Source organism: Barbus barbus (genome assembly GCF_936440315.1).
Source record: "Barbus barbus genome assembly, chromosome: 23".
Lineage (NCBI taxonomy): Eukaryota > Metazoa > Chordata > Actinopteri > Cypriniformes > Cyprinidae > Barbus > Barbus barbus.
The window spans coordinates 20,409,438-20,427,750 of record NC_136751.1 but is presented as its reverse complement, the minus strand read 5'-3'; the positions used below and the strand labels follow the sequence as shown (position 1 = coordinate 20,427,750).

General features: G+C 35.8%; 2 protein-coding genes across 3 annotated transcripts; one reads left to right on the top strand and one right to left on the bottom strand.

Annotated features, from left to right (window-relative positions):
* The first annotated feature begins 1,064 nt into the window (after nucleotides 1-1,064).
* Nucleotides 1,065-12,360, top strand: LOC306842957 (very-long-chain (3R)-3-hydroxyacyl-CoA dehydratase-like). Its single transcript, XM_079374185.1, has 11 exons — nucleotides 1,065-1,472; nucleotides 2,730-2,772; nucleotides 2,854-2,927; nucleotides 3,040-3,204; nucleotides 3,308-3,356; nucleotides 3,462-3,572; nucleotides 4,111-4,238; nucleotides 4,350-4,462; nucleotides 10,801-10,907; nucleotides 11,053-11,184; nucleotides 11,428-12,360. The coding sequence occupies exons 1-11, from the start codon at nucleotides 1,392-1,394 to the stop codon at nucleotides 11,502-11,504; spliced, it is 1,080 nt and encodes a 359-aa protein (XP_079230311.1). The 5' UTR covers nucleotides 1,065-1,391; the 3' UTR covers nucleotides 11,505-12,360.
* LOC306842956 (integrator complex subunit 14-like) lies at nucleotides 11,993-17,898 on the bottom strand. Of its 2 annotated transcripts, none has more exons than XM_079374184.1 (12): nucleotides 17,838-17,898; nucleotides 17,085-17,365; nucleotides 16,891-16,998; nucleotides 16,328-16,483; nucleotides 15,878-15,996; nucleotides 15,612-15,754; nucleotides 15,017-15,109; nucleotides 13,791-13,935; nucleotides 13,462-13,595; nucleotides 12,975-13,093; nucleotides 12,816-12,881; nucleotides 11,993-12,653 (listed from the first exon to the last, which is right to left on the bottom strand). In XM_079374184.1, exons 2-12 carry the CDS (start codon nucleotides 17,304-17,306, stop codon nucleotides 12,399-12,401), a joined length of 1,560 nt encoding a protein of 519 aa, XP_079230310.1. In that variant the 5' UTR covers nucleotides 17,307-17,365; nucleotides 17,838-17,898; the 3' UTR covers nucleotides 11,993-12,398. The 2 variants fall into 2 exon arrangements, with proteins under 2 accessions (XP_079230310.1, XP_079230309.1); XM_079374183.1 differs by having other exon boundaries at nucleotides 12,066-12,653; nucleotides 13,791-13,956.
* Nucleotides 17,899-18,313: the final 415 nt, after the last annotated feature.

The window sequence follows — 18,313 nt, the reverse complement described above, 5'->3', positions numbered from 1 at the left end:
TTTCGGATTGTTTGCGTGTTAACCCAGGTCCCTCGCCTGCAACGGCCCTTCAAGACGCCGGAGCCTCAATCCAGTCCCATCTGGGGTGCCACTTTTATGTTGTGGAAAATCGTGCTCTCGTCGATGGTCTGGATCTCAGTCATGCAATTAGAAAGGCTCAAAAACAGCAGAGTTTCAAATGTGAAAGAAAAGACTTTATTATAACAAGACAATAAAGTCGAGAAGCAGCTGTCCCATTGACTGATTCTGATTCTGTGAGTGTTGGTACAGAGTATATATATGTTTCTTATTGCCCATATTTGGTAGTTCCTGTTATTCTCATTGTCTATGTCTGTTTGATTTACCACATTTAATTACTTGTTCACCTTGTCTATTTTTTAATGGTGGCATTCGTCTGTATTCGTCATTTTTAAAAAGTAAAAGTTCTTCTTCTCCTCCCATTGGTTGGCAGTGATCCCAGACGACATACATCACAGTTGGTTACATGTATCTGTCATATTCCTCATATTCTGGAAATCACCCAAAGTTCCCCAGGTTATCCTAAGTTTACTGTACTCCTTGACCGGTGTATACGGCCTATAAAACATCTATACTCAGTATGACCAATAGATGGCACTCTAAGACCATTTATCAGTATTCAGACATCCAGTACAGTAGGATATCACACTTTTGCATAGACTAGTACATGTTTGCATAGAACAGTGCATGAATTACATTTTTGAGCATGTTTTATCATTTTGAATAAGATAATGTTATAGTGAGTAAACAAAAATATACAATAGAAGCCGTCAAACGGATCATATTCCTACATATAAGATGATACACGCCTTTATTTGCGAGAATGAAATATAATTTGAACTTCATTAAACAAAAAGTAATTCCCAGTGACAAATTGTGCTACCCATAATCCTGAGGGCAGCTCAAGTATAGGCAATTAAATATTGTAAATATTTCATACTTATAATAAAAATCGATAATTTTTTAGTTTTGTATCGAACAATATATTTATTTCTTAATTTCGCATTATTGTAGTTCGATTACGTCATTCGCAGTGCTTCATGGGTAGCGTAGTTCATTGTCCTGTTCTCCGATTACCGGTTCTTTAAATACACGTCTGAAAGTTGTGACTTGTCTCAGGGCCGGGTGGTTTGATTCGAGGCTTAAAATCTCTTACTTTTGACATTTTATAGAAAATGAATTGGATACTTCCGGAACTTGAAAAAGTGGGCGGTGAGTGTTGCGTTCACGACACGTGCACGCACGCGCACTCGAAGAATATTCTGTGCAAATGACAGAATCCTTGGAAACGTCTTCCGGCTGCTTGTTGCAAGATTTACATTGCCTGTCATTCATTGTCAAATCTGAGTAAGGCGCTTTATTTAATGTGAATAATGCAGGTTCTCACACCTCACGTGTATTGGGCGCAGCGGCATGGGGAGATATACCTGCGAGTGGAGATCAGTGATGCACAGGTAAGAAAAACGTGCTCTGGGGCAATTATTCCATAATAGTTCTTTTCTTATTCTGCGTTCTTTGCGCATTTAATATATATGCAAATCCTGATCGTTTGTTACAGAACTATCAAAGTGAATGGTGTTAGGCCGATATTCTGTTGAATAACATCAGCTTATGTAGGTCTGTTGACAGGGCTTGCATCAAGCCTAGATCACTGAGAATAAAAATGAAGATTACTGAATGGGAGATCATGAATTGATCCTGCTGGACCAACTAACCATCTGGCCCAGTTACAATGACAGAGCATGTTTTATTTACAATCCAGTTTCTGACACAGTATCTGCCCCTTTCCCCCTCATTGCTTTCTCAGGGCAGGTTAAAGCATGTTTGACCAGTCTACTAATTAAGGTGAACAGATAGAATATCCTTCTGCCACTGAGTGCTCTGGAACAAACGTGGTATTGCTGTTCTATATTAATAGGGTTGCTTTATGTAAATAAATGTTAAAACAGTTTGGAAAGCTGTCACATTGTTTACCTTAGTTTGTTTTCAATAAGTCAGAATGGCAAAAGAAAAACAAATGCCATACATAGGTCAAAACATTATAACTTTTGGCATTTTAATTGCCAACCCTGTCAACACTAGCCCCAAAAAACATGTAATTTAATTTCATATATAGATTTCCAGGTCTACAAATAACACTTTTATATTTTATAAAAGGTTTATATTTTATAAAAGAAAAAACAGAGTTTAGGGGTGAATTAAAATAACAGATATCAAGATTTTTAGTTGCTTTAGCTTATTTAATGTTTGTTTTGTCTTTATTTCATCTCGCGACCCCCAAGTTTGCTGAGGACCCTTAGTGCGCATTGGCCCCCAGTGTGACCACTGTTATAAACTGAGCAGTTCATAATAGAATTTTACTGAAACCTCATGAAAACAGCAGGGTTTCCATGGAGCAAGAAGAAAAATCTGTGTTATAATATTGGTCTGTTGGTCCTTTGTAGACTAATAAGTGTAATCGTTTAAATCTATTCGTTTCAAATATTGTAACCACTTTAAAATGATGTAAAAAAACATGGAATATCAATGATCAGAAAGCCTGACAAAGTGAATGTGTTTTTCTATTGTAATCCACTGATGCTTTATTAGTTTATAACTGTGTATTTTAATGTCCGTTTTGAGGGCATTGTACTGATAAAACAGGCAGTGGGAGGAGGAGCTTGAAACTTTACTTCACACTTCTTTGTACTCGTTTTGTCTCTATCGCACAGAGTCTCAGTATTGGTGTAGAAGAGAACATCCTTCACTTCAAAGGTACATCTCATGACTAACCATCAGCTGGATGCTCTTTTTTTTCTCGGTTGTGTGACTTCTGTTTATTTTGCTCTTTTCAAGGTCAAGGGTATGGAGCGAAAGGAGAAAATGAATATGAATTCAGTCTGGAATTCCTAAAACCTGTTAAACCTGAGGTAAAAGCCATCTTCCTTTATACTGTTGTGAGAAATGTCTGAAAACATCTATGTAAAGTATTTGGTTACTCAATGAAGCGCAGGAGGAAGAGGAAAATGTTTGTGTCCACAGGTGAAACACAAATCCACCCAGCGGCAGGTGAATATCACAGTAAAGAAGCAGGGGCACGTCTGGTGGGATCGACTCACTAAGCAAGAGAAGAAGCCTCTGTTTTTAGCACCTGATTTTGACCGCTGGCTGGATGAGTCAGATGCAGAAATGGAGCTCAGAGAGAAGGTGAAGAGGTTTACTAATAACCAAAAACACAAATTATTTGTTATACTTGAGCTCCTTCACGGAAGTGCACTGTCTGACGTGTTAAAATGTTTTCTGTACACAGGAAGAGAAAATAAACAAAATCAACATTGAGTCAAGGGTTCGTAAGGACCGTAAGTATATATTTAAGTTTTTCAAGTAGAAAGTAAACAAACTGGGTCAGCTTATCAAATAATAGCCATCTATTCATTACTGTTTTTATGTTACTGTGTTCACAGCTTTTCTTGGCTTGAAAAAAGGTTTTCTCTTTATGTACAACTTGGTCCAGTTCCTCGGTTATTCCTGGATATTTGTCAACATGACTGTACGTCTGTTCATTCTTGGGCAAGGTTAGTCTAGTTTTTTTTTGTTTTCAGTTTAAAGATACACTTCTGCTTTTTAGCTGTTGTTATTGTGAGGAAATGCATCTCATTTGAATTTTTTTCTTTAGAAGGCCTCCAGGTCTGTTATGCAAATGTTTTTTTGGGCTACTAAATCCCTTTCAAACCCAGGTTAAAAAATTTCAATTATCACTGGGCATTTTAGAAGTGGGGTTTTTAACCAGGGGTTAAGAAACCCCTGCTCAGAAACATGGTTAGCACAGCTTTTGCAGTGTTTATGTAAACAAGTTGTATGCTGTGTTCGTCCAATCAATGACACTGACACCACAAATATGCAAATAAGAACGTTAACCCAGGATCTAGGAATGTACAGTGTGAAACATCAGCGTATCAATACCCAGGATTAATTGTTAACCTGGGATGAATTATGAGCAGTGTGAAAAAGCCACTTTAATTGGTTCTCCAAAGTGTAAAAACAGTGAAAATATAGTTGTCTATGTCCCGGAGTTCAGTATGGTCTTTACTGTTTTTTTTCTCAACCCAACAGATTCTTTCTACGATACATTTCATACCATTGCCGACGTGATGTACTTCTGTCAGATGCTGGCAATAATGGAGGTTATTAATCCTGCTGTTGGGTTGGTTAAGACTGGAGTCATGCCTGCTTTCATTCAGGTATGTCTGGTGCACCTCATTCTTTTGTAACCAATTAAATGCACTTCATTATATACTGCTTTGAATAATCAATTTCATCACAGTGAAATATTTACATTTCTCTTGTTAAAGGTGATGGGGAGGAACTTCATCCTTTTTGTCATATTTGGCACTTTAGAGGATATGCAGAACAAGCCAGTGATCTTCTTTGTCTTCTATCTATGGAGTATGATTGAGATATTCAGGTAATTAATAGTGTGTAACACGCATGTTTATTAAGAGCATAGTTTCTGCTGATGGTGAGGAAATGTAGGAGGTTGTGTGATGGGGTAGTCTGCATTTATCTACAGGATATCCTCTTTGTGCTAATATTTCAACTTCCTGTTTGCTAAAGCAAATGCATTTTCTCTTTCCAAAATATACTGAAAATTAGAACCTAAATTGGAATTACAGCCACAGAATACATACTTCATTTGAAAGAAATTTACCTGTGTATCTTTTTGAGCTTGGTATATGTATAAATATGTAGGTTAATGATTTGAGGCCGTTTTTATGTTCTTTGCTCTTTCAGCAGTGATGTGGTTTCTGTACAGCCACAGTTTATCCACACTTCTTCCGCTATCATTCTCTTCCTGTGGGCTCACTAGGAGACACACATCCGTGTGCAAATAGTGAAATGGCAGTACCTCAAAACTAGAGCTGAAAGCAATGTAACTAGTTCATGTGACAATATATAAATGAGAATCCATATCTGAAATAGAATTGAATGTTATATTTTTGTAATTTGTTTAGATTTTTATTTTATAAAATAAATATTTTTTATTCAAATGGATATATACTTACCAGTAACTTCAAAAGTTTGGGGTCACTAAGATTTTTTTAATTATTATTCATTATTATTATTTTAATTATTAATATAATTTGATTGTTGACAATTTCACATGATCTAGGATCATTTGGTTCTTCGAAGCTTATCCTGGACTTGCTGTCATAGCAACAGGTCCATAAATTTAACAGAGTGTCTATTTACACCTGCCTTGTTGGCAAAGGCTATTTACACTAACTCCACCCACCAATGTGTGATTGGGTTAGTCAACACCAAAAAAAGATGCTCATTCAGCATCAGTTTCAATGGCATAGATGGTAAGGTGTGAGCTTTTTGACGCAATCGACCCAAGTTCGAATCCACCTTTTTGATAATTTTTTTTCTCCCTTTTCAAATCTCATATCGCATCGGAAAGGCATTTATTTTCACTACTTGCCACTATTTGCAAAAGTAGTATAAATAGCAGAAAATCTTGCTATTTTAATATAGTGTAAATAGCATATTGTTAAAAAATACTGCTATTTTCACTTGGTGTACAGGGCTCACAAAATTTCAAAATCCCTGGTAGCCCTTCAGGCAGGTACTCTTCAGATTTTGGTAGCCTGAAAATTGATTTAACTAGCCCAATTAAAAAAAAGACCATAAATGTCAATCAAAAACATGTTCAATACACATATCAACGAATATCAAGGAAAAAGTTTTATTTTACTATTTACAGGGTATCTGCAGAATTTTTAAAAATCAATTTAAGGCAATTTGACTGAGCTGCACAAGTAAAATGAACACCGTATGAGTGGGGTTGGACAATATCTGTGGTAACATTAAGCCTTAAAATGACATGATTTACAATTCAGATACAGGTTTTCACAAAAACAAAAATCTTATAAAAAGGTATTTCAGCCTTAACATATGAATTATTATATTAATTTAAAAGATAAATATTACTGTCTAAATTGTTTGGATTTTTAGAAGGCACCCCACTTGAAAAAATACTATAGTAATTTGTAAAGGATTAGCCCTTATTTTAATTTAGCTTTTAGGGAATCTCTTCTTAAGATTCGATATTGATACTTACATGATTAATCGATATTAATCAAAACGTCCAACTTAAACCTTATTAACAATACCTCATTAACGACTTGTCCAGCAAGCATTAAAACCAGTATGTTTTAACAATTCAGATTATTCCTGTGGCCACGATAATAACACCGAATTGATTAGGTAATTTTGAGCATAGGTAACGCGATCTTTGGCAAATAGTTTAAGACTTGAAAATCACATAGCACCAGACAAAGATTTCTTAATAAATTCAAAGTTTATTTGCTACTCTACAACACTACTAAACTACAGCAACACAAAACATAATGCGTAACACACAAACACACACATTGCAGGCAATGAACTTGAAGAAAGCTTAAACCAGCACTCTTTTGCTAGTTACTGAAAACTTTGCTCTGAGGGAATTTCAAACAGAAAACTTGTCTGTCTTTGCTCTTAAATTACTTCAACCAGTTTCCAGCAGAATTAAGGAGATTTGTTTGATATTACTTGCTTTAAATTGAGTTTCCGTTCCTTTCCTGGTTGAGGGAACCCCGGGTGCGGATTGGCTGCAGAAATCGCTGTTGCGTGATGTCACTGGGGATGCCCTCTTGCGATTGGTTGGTTTCTCTGTGACGTGATGACGCTCTTAGGAAGTCTGTTACAGTTCTTACGGCTTCAGATGTTAAAGTTTCTTTAGAAGTTTGACTAAGTCTTGATAGTTGTTCAATGCTCGGCCAGATGTTAATGGCTGGAAGCGCTTAACAGCGCGATCAGAGCAGGAGCCGAAGTTTTAAACAGCACGCGAGCAAGCAAAGAGAGCCGAGACACCAAAGTTGGGTGTCTGTCTTTTAACGGGCTGATTTCAGTCTGCCCCTTTTGCTGTTTGATCCAATCACAAGTGTTTCTGTAGGGCGGAGCCCCGCCCCGCACTGCTCAGTTTTCCGTGCATAAATCCTTTGCTGCGTTATTTAATAAAATAAAGAGCATATCCTAGCAGATTCCTATAAGTGTTTTAATCATACATTATGATTATACAATTTTCATCTACCCCAAATTATTGCTGACGCAACTAGCTTTCATTCGAAATCAAACACCAAGTATTTTGCATACCCAAAGTACATATATCAATTTTATCTTTTACGCGGTTAAGGCATAGATTAAACGATCCTAAATTCTAAATAATCACACCAAGCATGTGAAACTAAACACTAGTGATCGGGAAAAATTAGACATCAAAAGATTACAACAATACCATAGATTCCAATAACACAGCAAGCTTAATTTCATGAAATACAATCTGAATATATATTGTAAATATATTGTATATATTGCTTTTGAGTATATTGCTTTAATAGCAGGAACAATTATAATTAGTTCTTTTTGGAATCCTTAAGCAAGATTTGAGTCTCTTTGTCTGTTAATAAGAAGAAAAGGTGCGTTTTCTTTGGAATGTGAGGAGGAGAGAGGAGAGTTGTCCGGGGGTCATGTGTGTCCCATTGGGCATGTATCTGTGAGACTTCAACGTCCAGTCTCATCATAAAAACGTCTCTCCTGGTTGATACAATCATTGAATTACATGTTAAGCAGTCAGGAGGTCGTGTCCAGATCCAGAGGTCTTTGTCCTGTTTCTGTTGAATTATGTTTAAGTGATAAGAAAGCCACAGTAAAGTCCTGTTCTGGAATACGTCCAGATGCTCCCTCAAATTTATCCTGGTTTTTAGAGGTCTCCTGAGATAAGGAGATTTAGGGCAGGAAATCGGCCAGCCAGTCAAATGCAGATGCTGGGAGTGGAAGTCTTAACTCCTGCTAAGGAATGTGCTGTCTTGAAATTATTTTGTGTGTGTGTCCTGGTCTACTTAGGCACTACAAATTTATAGTAAATACTATTGTGTTTTTGAACCATGCTATAGTAAAGTGTATTATACTGTATATATTATAGTATTTACAACACTTTAATGAATGGTACAGCATACTGTAGTATTAACTATAGTGAACATATAAACTGTATACTTTAGTATTCTTTAGTTTTTACTACAGTAAACTGTAGTGTATTGTAGTATACCCTATAGTTGTAGAAAACTTAGTACAGTATTGGGTAAATTAATTTGTTTATATTACTATAGTTGTTATATTACCACAGCATCTATAGAATTACCACAACAAATTAAAGTACTTTACTATAGTATGGATCAAAAACACTATAGCATTTATTTACTATAAATTACTATATTATTTTTTCATGTGGGACATTAACTTCTTTCACATTTACAACTCTCATGTATTTGCTACGTAAAAACATGGGTCGATCTAAACATAAGATAGGCTTTTTGACCCTGGACTGTTGTTGTGATTTGACGATGACTATTGTTGTTTTTTTTGTTAACTTTTTAAGACCTTAAACTCCATGCCCTGTATTTAAGGCAGCCTGTCGGGCAGGGCAGTGATACATTTTGGTAGCCCGACTGGAAAACACAATAGCCCCGGGACATCGGGCTAGCGATTTTGTGAGCCCTGGTGTAAATAGCATCTATTGCTATATTTACACTTAGTGCAAATAGCCGCTGCCTAAACTTAAACCTGCTCGGGAGCTGGCTTATTTCATGTAAACAGGATTAGATTGCATCTGTTTAAGCAGAATTGATACTTAAAATCTGTCCCAGCCACCGCTACTTTATTACAAGGGAACCCTACTGGTCCAGAGACAATAATTTAAAACAATAATAATTTGAAAATAATATAATAATGTTGTGTAGTCTATAATACTATAGACATAGCCAGTTTTACTCATTGAAAGATTTATTAGTGATGAAATAATTACTTTATAATTGTATTGGAGTCTTACACACATACCATAGAGTTCATCTGAGCCGTGCATTAATTTGAGTGGGGACAGCTATTATGGGAGTGGCTTGAGAAACTTTAATTAATGCTGTCATGTAGGGGTGGGCGATATGGGAAAAATATCATATCACGATTTTTTATAGAAATATCACGATTCACGATTTTTATCACGATTCTTTGTTAGTTTTACTATTTTGGTTTTACAAGTTGTCTGAGCATTACAGCCAAACTAGAAAGACAAAGATGCATGGCAGATATTTAGGCCAAAGTGGGCGAAGATAAAAAATCTTTGTCATTATTTTATTTTTCTTATTAAAAAATAAGAACAAAGATACACATTACAAATACACATAATATACAAATAAAACAAACAGTGCTTTATTTCCAGGTACAATAGGTGTATTTAGCAGAGCATTCAATGAAATTGAATGAACAAATATAAAAATAAAACACTAGATAGACTGATTCCTAAAGCAACTGTATTAAAGTTTTTCAGTCAAGAATAGTGAGTGATTTTTCTCTTTTGCGTTTTGTTGTTTTGTTAACGTTAAATGAATAGTTCCCCCACAAATTAATATTCTGTCATCTGTCTGTCAATTCTGTCATAATGTTGTATTTTTATATCATCATTTACTCAAAAGTTGTTTTAAACCGGAATGAGTTTCTTTCTTGTGCTGAACATTTATAAATGCTATTTTGAAGAAGGTGGAAAACCAAACAGTTGCTGGTCCTCAGTGACTTCCATAGGATTTTTATTTCCTGCTATCAAAGTCAATGTGGACCAGCAACTGTTTGGTTTTCCACTGAGTAAATAATGACAGAAATTAAATTTTAGGGTGAACCATCCCTTTAATGACAGTCGACAGCACGTTTAGTGTCCTGTCCCTTTAAGAGCTGCACGCATCTAATATACAGGCACGCATCCGTTTCTCTCTTAACTATTTACTTTCATTTTAGAGATAACCAACTCAGTCTGTATGTAAACCTTGTGTGTTTTGACAGTATTAGCGCAAAATATAACTTAGTTGAGTAATCAGGCGCTGTTAGACAGGCGTTTTAGTGCGCGTGCTTCAGGTGTATGCACTCAGAACAAGCGCACGTCAGACCAGCGCGCGAATTAAACATTTAACCAGCAAGGCTTGTATGCAAATAATGTACTTTTGCGATCGCGAATAAGTGCAGTGTCCTGTCAGAGTAACTCTACTGCTGTATGTCGTGTTGTACAGTATATAGAGACGGCGGCGCCAGAACTGTATTTGACAATGTGCGCGGTAGCGCGATACTACGATATTTCTTAAAAAGCAGATCGTGGAGACATTTTTATCGTCCACGATCAAAAATCGTCATATCGCACACCCCTACTGTCACGGTCAAATCTGCTTCAAATATCAAATGAAATGAATTGCTAATTACGATATTGAAATAAAAATGTAAAGCCTGTACAAATACTATAAAATCGTGAAAATAAATAATTGGGAATCATGTAAAAATAAATACAAATAAATTAAAAACTGTGCACATTTCATTATGTAGTTTTGTTCGCTTGGCTGTTTCCTTATTAAGGTCCAGAAATTAGTGAAGACTGGAGTAATGACAACTGAAAATTCAGCTTTGCATCACAGAAATATATTAAAATTGAAATAAATAAATTGTAATACTGTTTCACAATATTGTTCTACTATATTTTTGATCAAATCAATGCATTCTTTGTATGACAGACTTAAAAGAACAAAAATCTTACTGACGCCAAACTTTTTGTTTTGCTTTAAAAAGCAGTATTGTTGTAATCATCTGAGCCCCACAGCTCGGTCCTAAAAGGGACCTTATGTTGAATAAAACTGGATCTAATCCTGCATTTGTAAAAATGAACCATAGGTATCCTTTCTACATGTTGGCCTGCATTGATACGGAATGGAAGTTGTTGACTTGGTTGAGATACACTATATGGATGCCACTGTACCCTCTTGGAGTTCTAGCTGAAGGTATGTGTGCTCAAATCATAATCTGTTGATTAGCCCTACCAGAAGGAAAAATCATGATGGGCTGTTCATGAGAAGGTGAGACATTAATGTGTAATGTACACGTGCAACTGACAGCTTTTCTCATGCTCCCTTATATTATGATTAGCTGTGGCAGTGATCCAGTCCATCCCCATCTTTAATGAAACCAAACTCCTCAGCATTCCTCTGCCTAAAGCCATTGGCAGCTCTCTCAGCTTTTCCTACATCCTGCAGCTCTACCTGGTGATCATGTTCTTGGGTAAGGTCCACAAAAAAACACATGCAAAAAAGTGAATCCAGGGTTCTTCCCACAATGTTTGTCCAATGTATTTATAGACATTTTGAACACAAATGCCATTTATACTCCGTTTCATGACGTTAATATTTGAATGTTCATTAAATGTTTTAAATTATCTAATATTTCGAAGTTGTCCATGTCTGTGGGAACCCTGTAAAAGAGTATAACTGCTATGCAATATAAATATATTTTTGACAATTTCAGGCCTCTTCATCAACTTCCGCCACCTCTTCAAGCAAAGGAGTAGACGGTTTCGCACAAAAAAGAGGAAAGCCAACTGAAGGGAAGAGGAAGCCACGTGTCACTCTCCATGTGTATCTCTGTTTTCTTTGATTTAATTTGCCGCCTCCGTTTTCTTTCTTTACATTTGCCCTCTGTCACAGAGAAGTCATCACTGAGGGAAAACTATCTCTCTTCTTTCAAACATCAACTCAAGTGCATTTACTTTCTAGATGCTGAAAGATCATGACTGAGTTGTAGATGATATGGATGATTAATTTAAAACACTAGAAAGAAATAGATCTTATCAAACCAGGACCATGAAGTTATTTATACATTGTATCATTCCACCTATATGCAGTATGCTTGTGTGTTTGATGTTGTACATTAGCTGTGTGACAGGTTTACAGAAGCAACATTTTATTTTCCTGTCATTCCCTGAGATGTGTTGTAGTAGTCATTTCTGTTGACACAGCACTGATAACAACAACCTAGACCATGAACCTCAGGGAAAACGTCATGAAGCGTTTCAATGTCGTTGGATGTGAATGTGTAAATGAAACGGTGAAATGTTTAATTAAATTTCAATGAAACAAACCATTGATTTTCAGATGACTATCATTAAGCATAAACTACAGGCAGTTTCATTTTTATTGTTCATTGTTAGAAAAAGTTATTTACACAAACAGTTGCTGGTCTGAAAACAGATTCCAAAGTCTCTAAATGCATTTTCTTGGAAAACCAATGAATGTTTTTCTTTCCTCAAATTGAGTGTTCAATGTCATAATTTGTCACATGTTTCCAAACCTTTGTGGCACTAATAGAACATTGAAAATGCCACATTTGTGTGATTCTACTGCAGTAACTCATTTCGCATTGAGCAGAGTTTTTAAATAAAGGTACGTTCCTCTATAACTGATCTGGCAGTTGTCCATTGAGCATTGTACCTCCATCCTCTATATTCTGTCGGCTCCTCCACCCCCTGAGAAATCAGTGATCATGGGGGTGATGTTGTGTTCATAGGCTGCATACTTGGAATCTCCACTACTAGCCAGTTTGAGCTGCTGGGCAGCATGAGAGAGCTGGAAGGCGGCATCGGGATGGGCGGAGTCAGGCAGCAGCGTACACTCCCTCTCCAAAAGTTCAGCCATACTCTTTAGAAGCTCCCAGAAACCAAAGGCGAGAGCAGACTTCCGCAGACGGTTCAGTTCCTACAGTGATGAAAATAACATTTCACAACAAAAAATGTTTTTAACTTTAATCAAAAGGGTCATATATCAGCATATGATATCCTTTCTACATAATAAACTTTATTTTTTAAATACGTATATATAGAGAGAGAGAAAGAAATTGAAAAATGTATAAATATCCACCTTATAGAAGGTTTGTGTTTTTTCTGGCAGTTTCCTTGCATTACGGAGAATTTTCTGTACATCCGTCTGTAGTTGTGATTATAAAAATGTTTAGTAAAATGACATTTAATTAGTGTCCCGTCAGATATATTAAATGTAGTGTAGTATTCAGGTGTATACCTGAAGCCCACTGGCTTTAATCCAGACGGTAACATTCTGAGCATAGCTTCTTTTGTTTTTCGGCTGTATGGGAAAAGGACTTTTACTGTCATCTTCGCCATAGGGATTTTCAGCTGCATCTGTAGGTCATGCAAACAAAGAATCAGTCAACTGATATTTATATCTTTAGCCAGTAAGCAAAACCTTATGCAAACAATGAGCAAATATTTTATGTATGTATGTTCCTCCAGTCTCAGAAAGTACTAAAGTGTGAGAGAGGAAAATAAATATTTAATCATGCAAATGTTTGGTATTACTGTTATCCCTGACCCTCGTGTATTTACCTACAAGTTTCCTAACAGAACTCTGAACCATCCAGGTTACTTTTGTTTCAGTGTATTAATTATTAACTACTTGAACACAATGCATAAAACAATACAGTGCAGTTTATTTTTTATGCATTTTTAGTGTGGCTGTTACATAAAATTACTGAGTAAAAACTTGCTACCTGAGGCAGGGCCAAGCTGTGATATTCTGCCCAACCAGGGCAGAGGTTCTGAGCCAAGCTCAAAGAGTGACATCATTAGATTGGACTTCTTCTTACTGTCTGCCTGGGAATAAAGCATCCCAAACCAGTCTGGCCTGACAGAGGAAATATTATGCACAGGAAAACGTTTATTTCACAGTAACTAGATTATTCAGTTCAAATATCCTGGAGATTAAAACAAATCCTTCTCATTTGACAGTGCAATTCACTAAAAGCACATTTATTAATGTATTGCCAACATTTTGAATGCTTATGAAAAGGCAGATGCATATTTTCAAATTGATCCTTACCCTAGTTGTACAAGTGCCACCATGCCCTCCACCTTTAGGCTGCCATGCAGAAGAACACAGAAGTTTGGGCTCTTTCCAGCCATCTGATTTGTGGAGGTCTCTTCCTCTGTCTCATCAGTGGCCCCCGTACCAATCTCATCCCCCTCTGTCAAACCAAAGAACATGCCTGTGACCCCCAGCCGATCACACACACATATATTTATCATAAATTTTGTCGGCTCTGAGAAGTTTGCTTGGTATTTCTCCTGCTCTGTTTCTAGCAAAAGATCACTCATCACTAAATGAAAGCTTAAAGTGAAGGCCTGATTATTTCAGGGGGCCTTGTCACAAGCCTATTGTTTTTGAATTTGTTACTTTTGCAATATTTTCACACTTAAAACAATGATTTGGTGTTCCACTTGTACCATTGTCCTTTTTTGTGCTATGCAATAAGTCTCCTGACAGTTCTCTCTTAAGTGGTTCCATTGTTGCCAGCATTAAATCTTAGAATGATTCAGTGGGCTGTTTAACAATTTTAATTGTCAAGACATTACTTCTCTATAAAAGTTTTGGCTTAACATACTTACCTGTTGATCAAAAATTGCCTTAAACATTTTTTGTTTATTTAGTAACTTTGAGGAAGGTGTACTCATTTTTGCAACACAACATTTTATCACTTTGATTAGAAAATCTTATTTTCCAGAATAATTTTGACATGCTTCTTTGGTAATTGATCAAGCATACTTGCTGGAACATTATATCTCTAAAGAAGCATAACATGTCTTCTAAGTAAAGAGTAATTGCTGAATTTGTGAAGTTTCAGAGGAGGTGTACTCATTTATGCTGTGTGTACCGAGTGTGTGGGTGGGTGTGTGTATATATATATATATATATATATATATATAAAATCAAACACGTATATAACACAAACACACACAAACATTTATGACCAATATAATTTATAAAATATTTTACTAGGTAGCAACTGCTGTGTAATAATACCAATAATCAGGATAATCATGAACAACTAGAACAGCTATTCAAATTAATCGGTTAATAAAGTGTTATCTGTAATTATGGAATTCCATTAAATTATAATTGTTTTCTTTCACCATTTTAATATATTGGCACTTCTTTTTTTGTAAATAAACAAGTTGAACAGCTGTGTCATTACAACAGAAGTAACAGAAAATAAATAAGGATGTAGATAAGATGACCTAGGAAAAAATATGAAACAAAATACTGACCTTTGTTCACAGCAATTGGAAGGACCAGGTGCCTGGATAAAACCGGGGGGCTGGAGATATCTCCAATCTCAATAAAACCAATAATCTCCAAGTCTATATATAAACACAAGGTAACATAACTATCAAGTGCATTTTGATCCAATTTCCACTTTATGTAGAATCTAGCATGATTAGCAATAAATAAAAACATTTATTTACATTTATTGTCTGATTAAAGGCTTTAAATGTAATACTTAATATAGTAAATATAATTTTATATAATATGTAAACATGCTCACATAAAATGCCTTATTTATATGTGTGTGACACACCTGACACACTCGGAGGAAGGCTGAAAGCCGAAATGCATCAGTGTGCAGAATTAGATGGCCAGGATGTGAATAAAGGCGTTTTAACTCTTTTGGACCAGAAGAAGTGCCTTGGATTCTTTTTTTGTAATAGTTGCTTTAAACCCAACCAAAGAGCACCTTCTGGGATTACTTCACAAGGTCCACAAGTAGGTCCTTCACAAGGTCAGCAAGAAGCACTTCAAGATATCTCCAACGATCTATTAACATTAAGGACATGATCATTTCACTAGCTTCTTTGCTCATACCTGTTTCCACTGTTCTGGGCATGGGATCCACTTCCTCATCTATTGTCACTGGCTCTGGCCTGGGAAAGACCTGCACATCAGAGGCCAGGTTCCCGCAGCGCAGCACTGCATGGAAGGGAGAGTATGCCTGGTCAATCAGCTTTCTGCCAACAAAAAAGTAATGTTAACCTCAAAATGTTGCATAAACAGCAAAATGCAATTTATTAAATCAAATACAAGAGTATACAGTATTAAGTAGCATGTATGCACAAAGTAACATTACTCACCCAAACATAGACTGGACACTTTTAAGACAAAGGGGTCCCTCCATATTGTATATCTGACCCTCTCCGTCATTCAAATTAATCAGCTGCTCTAGGTTATCCATGCTATCCGTAGCTTGCAGCTTCAGGGGACATCAAAACAACAAATACATAAAATAAAGGAAGAAATTATAAATATATATATATATTAAAAAAATTATGAAATTAAGTGTATGTTCACAGTTCTTGAGTATGTTCATTGTGATGGAAAAACCAAGTTAGTACAATACAAAAAACAATCAGGAACTAATAAAAACGAAAGAAACAGACAACAAAATTACTAAAACTTGAACTAAAATTAAAACGGAAGATATAAAAATGAAAACTCATTCGAGATAATGATAAAAATAAAATAGTCTTTAAATCATACCAAAATAACATTACTAAGGACACAGTGAAAACAGACTAATGTACCTCTTCTGCATTTGCAATGCACATGACATAGAATTTAGAAGGGAATGGGAATGGCAGTGGAAATTTCTTGTCCTCCACACGTTGTTTCACTGTTTGCAGGGAATGACGCAAAGATCCACGACCAATGCCAAGTGCACCATCAGTAACCAGTACCACCTACAGGCCACCATAAGAACAACATAAACACTGATAAACAACATCAATGCAGACAAATCAAAACATTTAGCAATATATATATAAAATAATCATCTGTAGAAAACAGAATGGAACAATTATCTCAATTGTATATTACAAACATTAATGTTTAAAAGCTAGACATTCTACAAAATCAATCATATCCTTTAACTAAACAGACCTAACCTATTGCCAGCTATTTTGAAAATGTATAATACATTTATATCTAAATGTATAATGTTACTGTATATACTACATTGTGCATAACACTGTATTTCATACTATATTTATTATGGTTGTTGCAATATGTTTATATAAGTGTACTGTATATGCATGCTTCACTTATTGCTTTTTTCATAATATATTGTATTTTCAATATATTTTTTTACCTGGCATGGGCAAGAGGTTCCCCATTCCTGCTGTACTACATTACTAACACCTTGCAATGCAGCCTCTAGGCAGGTTTTATCATAGTCTTCAAGGTTATTCAAGGCTTCCTGCAAAACATTAAATGAGAGATAACAGTAAGACCCCAGACAACTTATATTTTATTTAGGCAGCATGACAACTGGTCTATTTTTACCTGCAGAGTATTGTAGTCTCTGGTGAAGGGCACCATAAGCTCCCAGAGGGAGGAGAAGGCGACAAGTGAAGTGAACTCTAGTCTGTAGTTTGTGGCCATGTGTTCAAACAGCATGGTCAGTCCATGAACTGCCAGGTTCTTTCTCTGAAACTCTTCACTGCCCTCCACTGACACGGGTCGTGTCATGGACAGCGACGAGTCCATAAGAACCACAGTGGGCATGGTTACAAGCTCTTCTCTTTACACGTTGAAGAACAGTTATGAATGAAAGCTTGAGATATCTGTGTAAAAACAGGAGCATATGATAGTGTGAGCAAAGAGGCTTGTGCAGTGGACATCACAAGCAGGTCTGGTTAATTGAAAACGCACATATACAAACATTTCCCTGCTTTTTTTTATTGTTGCACTCTGCTGAAGAAAAAATAAACAAACAAAAAAACAGCGTCTTTGCTGGTTTAAACTGGTCTTCCAGTCTGGCCAACTTACAGAAACCAAAAGCCCTCTAAAAACCAGAGCTGCTTGACCAGGCTGGGAGTCTCTTAGACGTACGTACACAGTTTATTCATGTATTTTCGTGTTACAGAACAACCAAAGTTAAATATGAATGTTGCTATGTCAGTGTCCTGCCAAACGCTCGCACTGTAAATTTGACTCAAAATGATTATAAACGTTTTAATTTCAGTAGATATTTTCTATGTAAGTTAGATATGCAACCCAACTTTTGAATATTTCAACAAAATGTTACAATTTTACCCATCGCTGAAATCGTCTTCTTCACCAAGTGTGCACCGTAATAACCGCCCCGTTTGGAAACAAAAGAAACCTGGCAATAGTTCCTAGTCGAGAACGCGCGCGAATATATATATATATATATATATATATATATATATATATATATATATATATATATATATATATATATATATATATATATTTCAAAAGTTGTATCTTAATATAAATTATCTTATAAAATAAACGGAGAAAAATACAAGAGATAGCCTATACACAAACGTACATATCTAGGATAATGCTGTAGATATTAAAATCAATAAAAAATCTCATTGTGGGCCAATTTAATATTAATCTGCAATCCATAACCATAATTATGCAATAATAATAAACTATTATCCAAAAGTTTAAGACTTCATATTATATTTTTTAATTAGCAGGTTTACGCGTGTTTTCACTTTCTACAATTCTGAAGGAAAAGCATAAGAGTAAAATAATTG

Bases quoted from the DNA above. Each gene is read 5' to 3' on its own strand.
- LOC306842957 (XM_079374185.1), top strand. From the start codon at position 1,392: ATGCAGGTTCTCACACCTCACGTGTATTGGGCGCAGCGGCATGGGGAG. The intron at 3,205-3,307 runs GTGAAGAGGTTT...TTCTGTACACAG, and splicing joins AAATGGAGCTCAGAGAGAAG to GAAGAGAAAATAAACAAAAT. The intron at 3,573-4,110 runs GTTAGTCTAGTT...TCAACCCAACAG, and splicing joins TCTGTTCATTCTTGGGCAAG to ATTCTTTCTACGATACATTT.
- LOC306842956 (XM_079374183.1), bottom strand. From the start codon at position 17,306: ATGCCCACTGTGGTTCTTATGGACTCGTCGCTGTCCATGACACGACCC. The intron at 16,999-17,084 runs GTAAAAATAGAC...AATGTTTTGCAG, and splicing joins GAGACTACAATACTCTGCAG to GAAGCCTTGAATAACCTTGA. The intron at 15,110-15,611 runs GTATGAGCAAAG...GTTTATATATAG, and splicing joins GCCCAGAACAGTGGAAACAG to ACTTGGAGATTATTGGTTTT.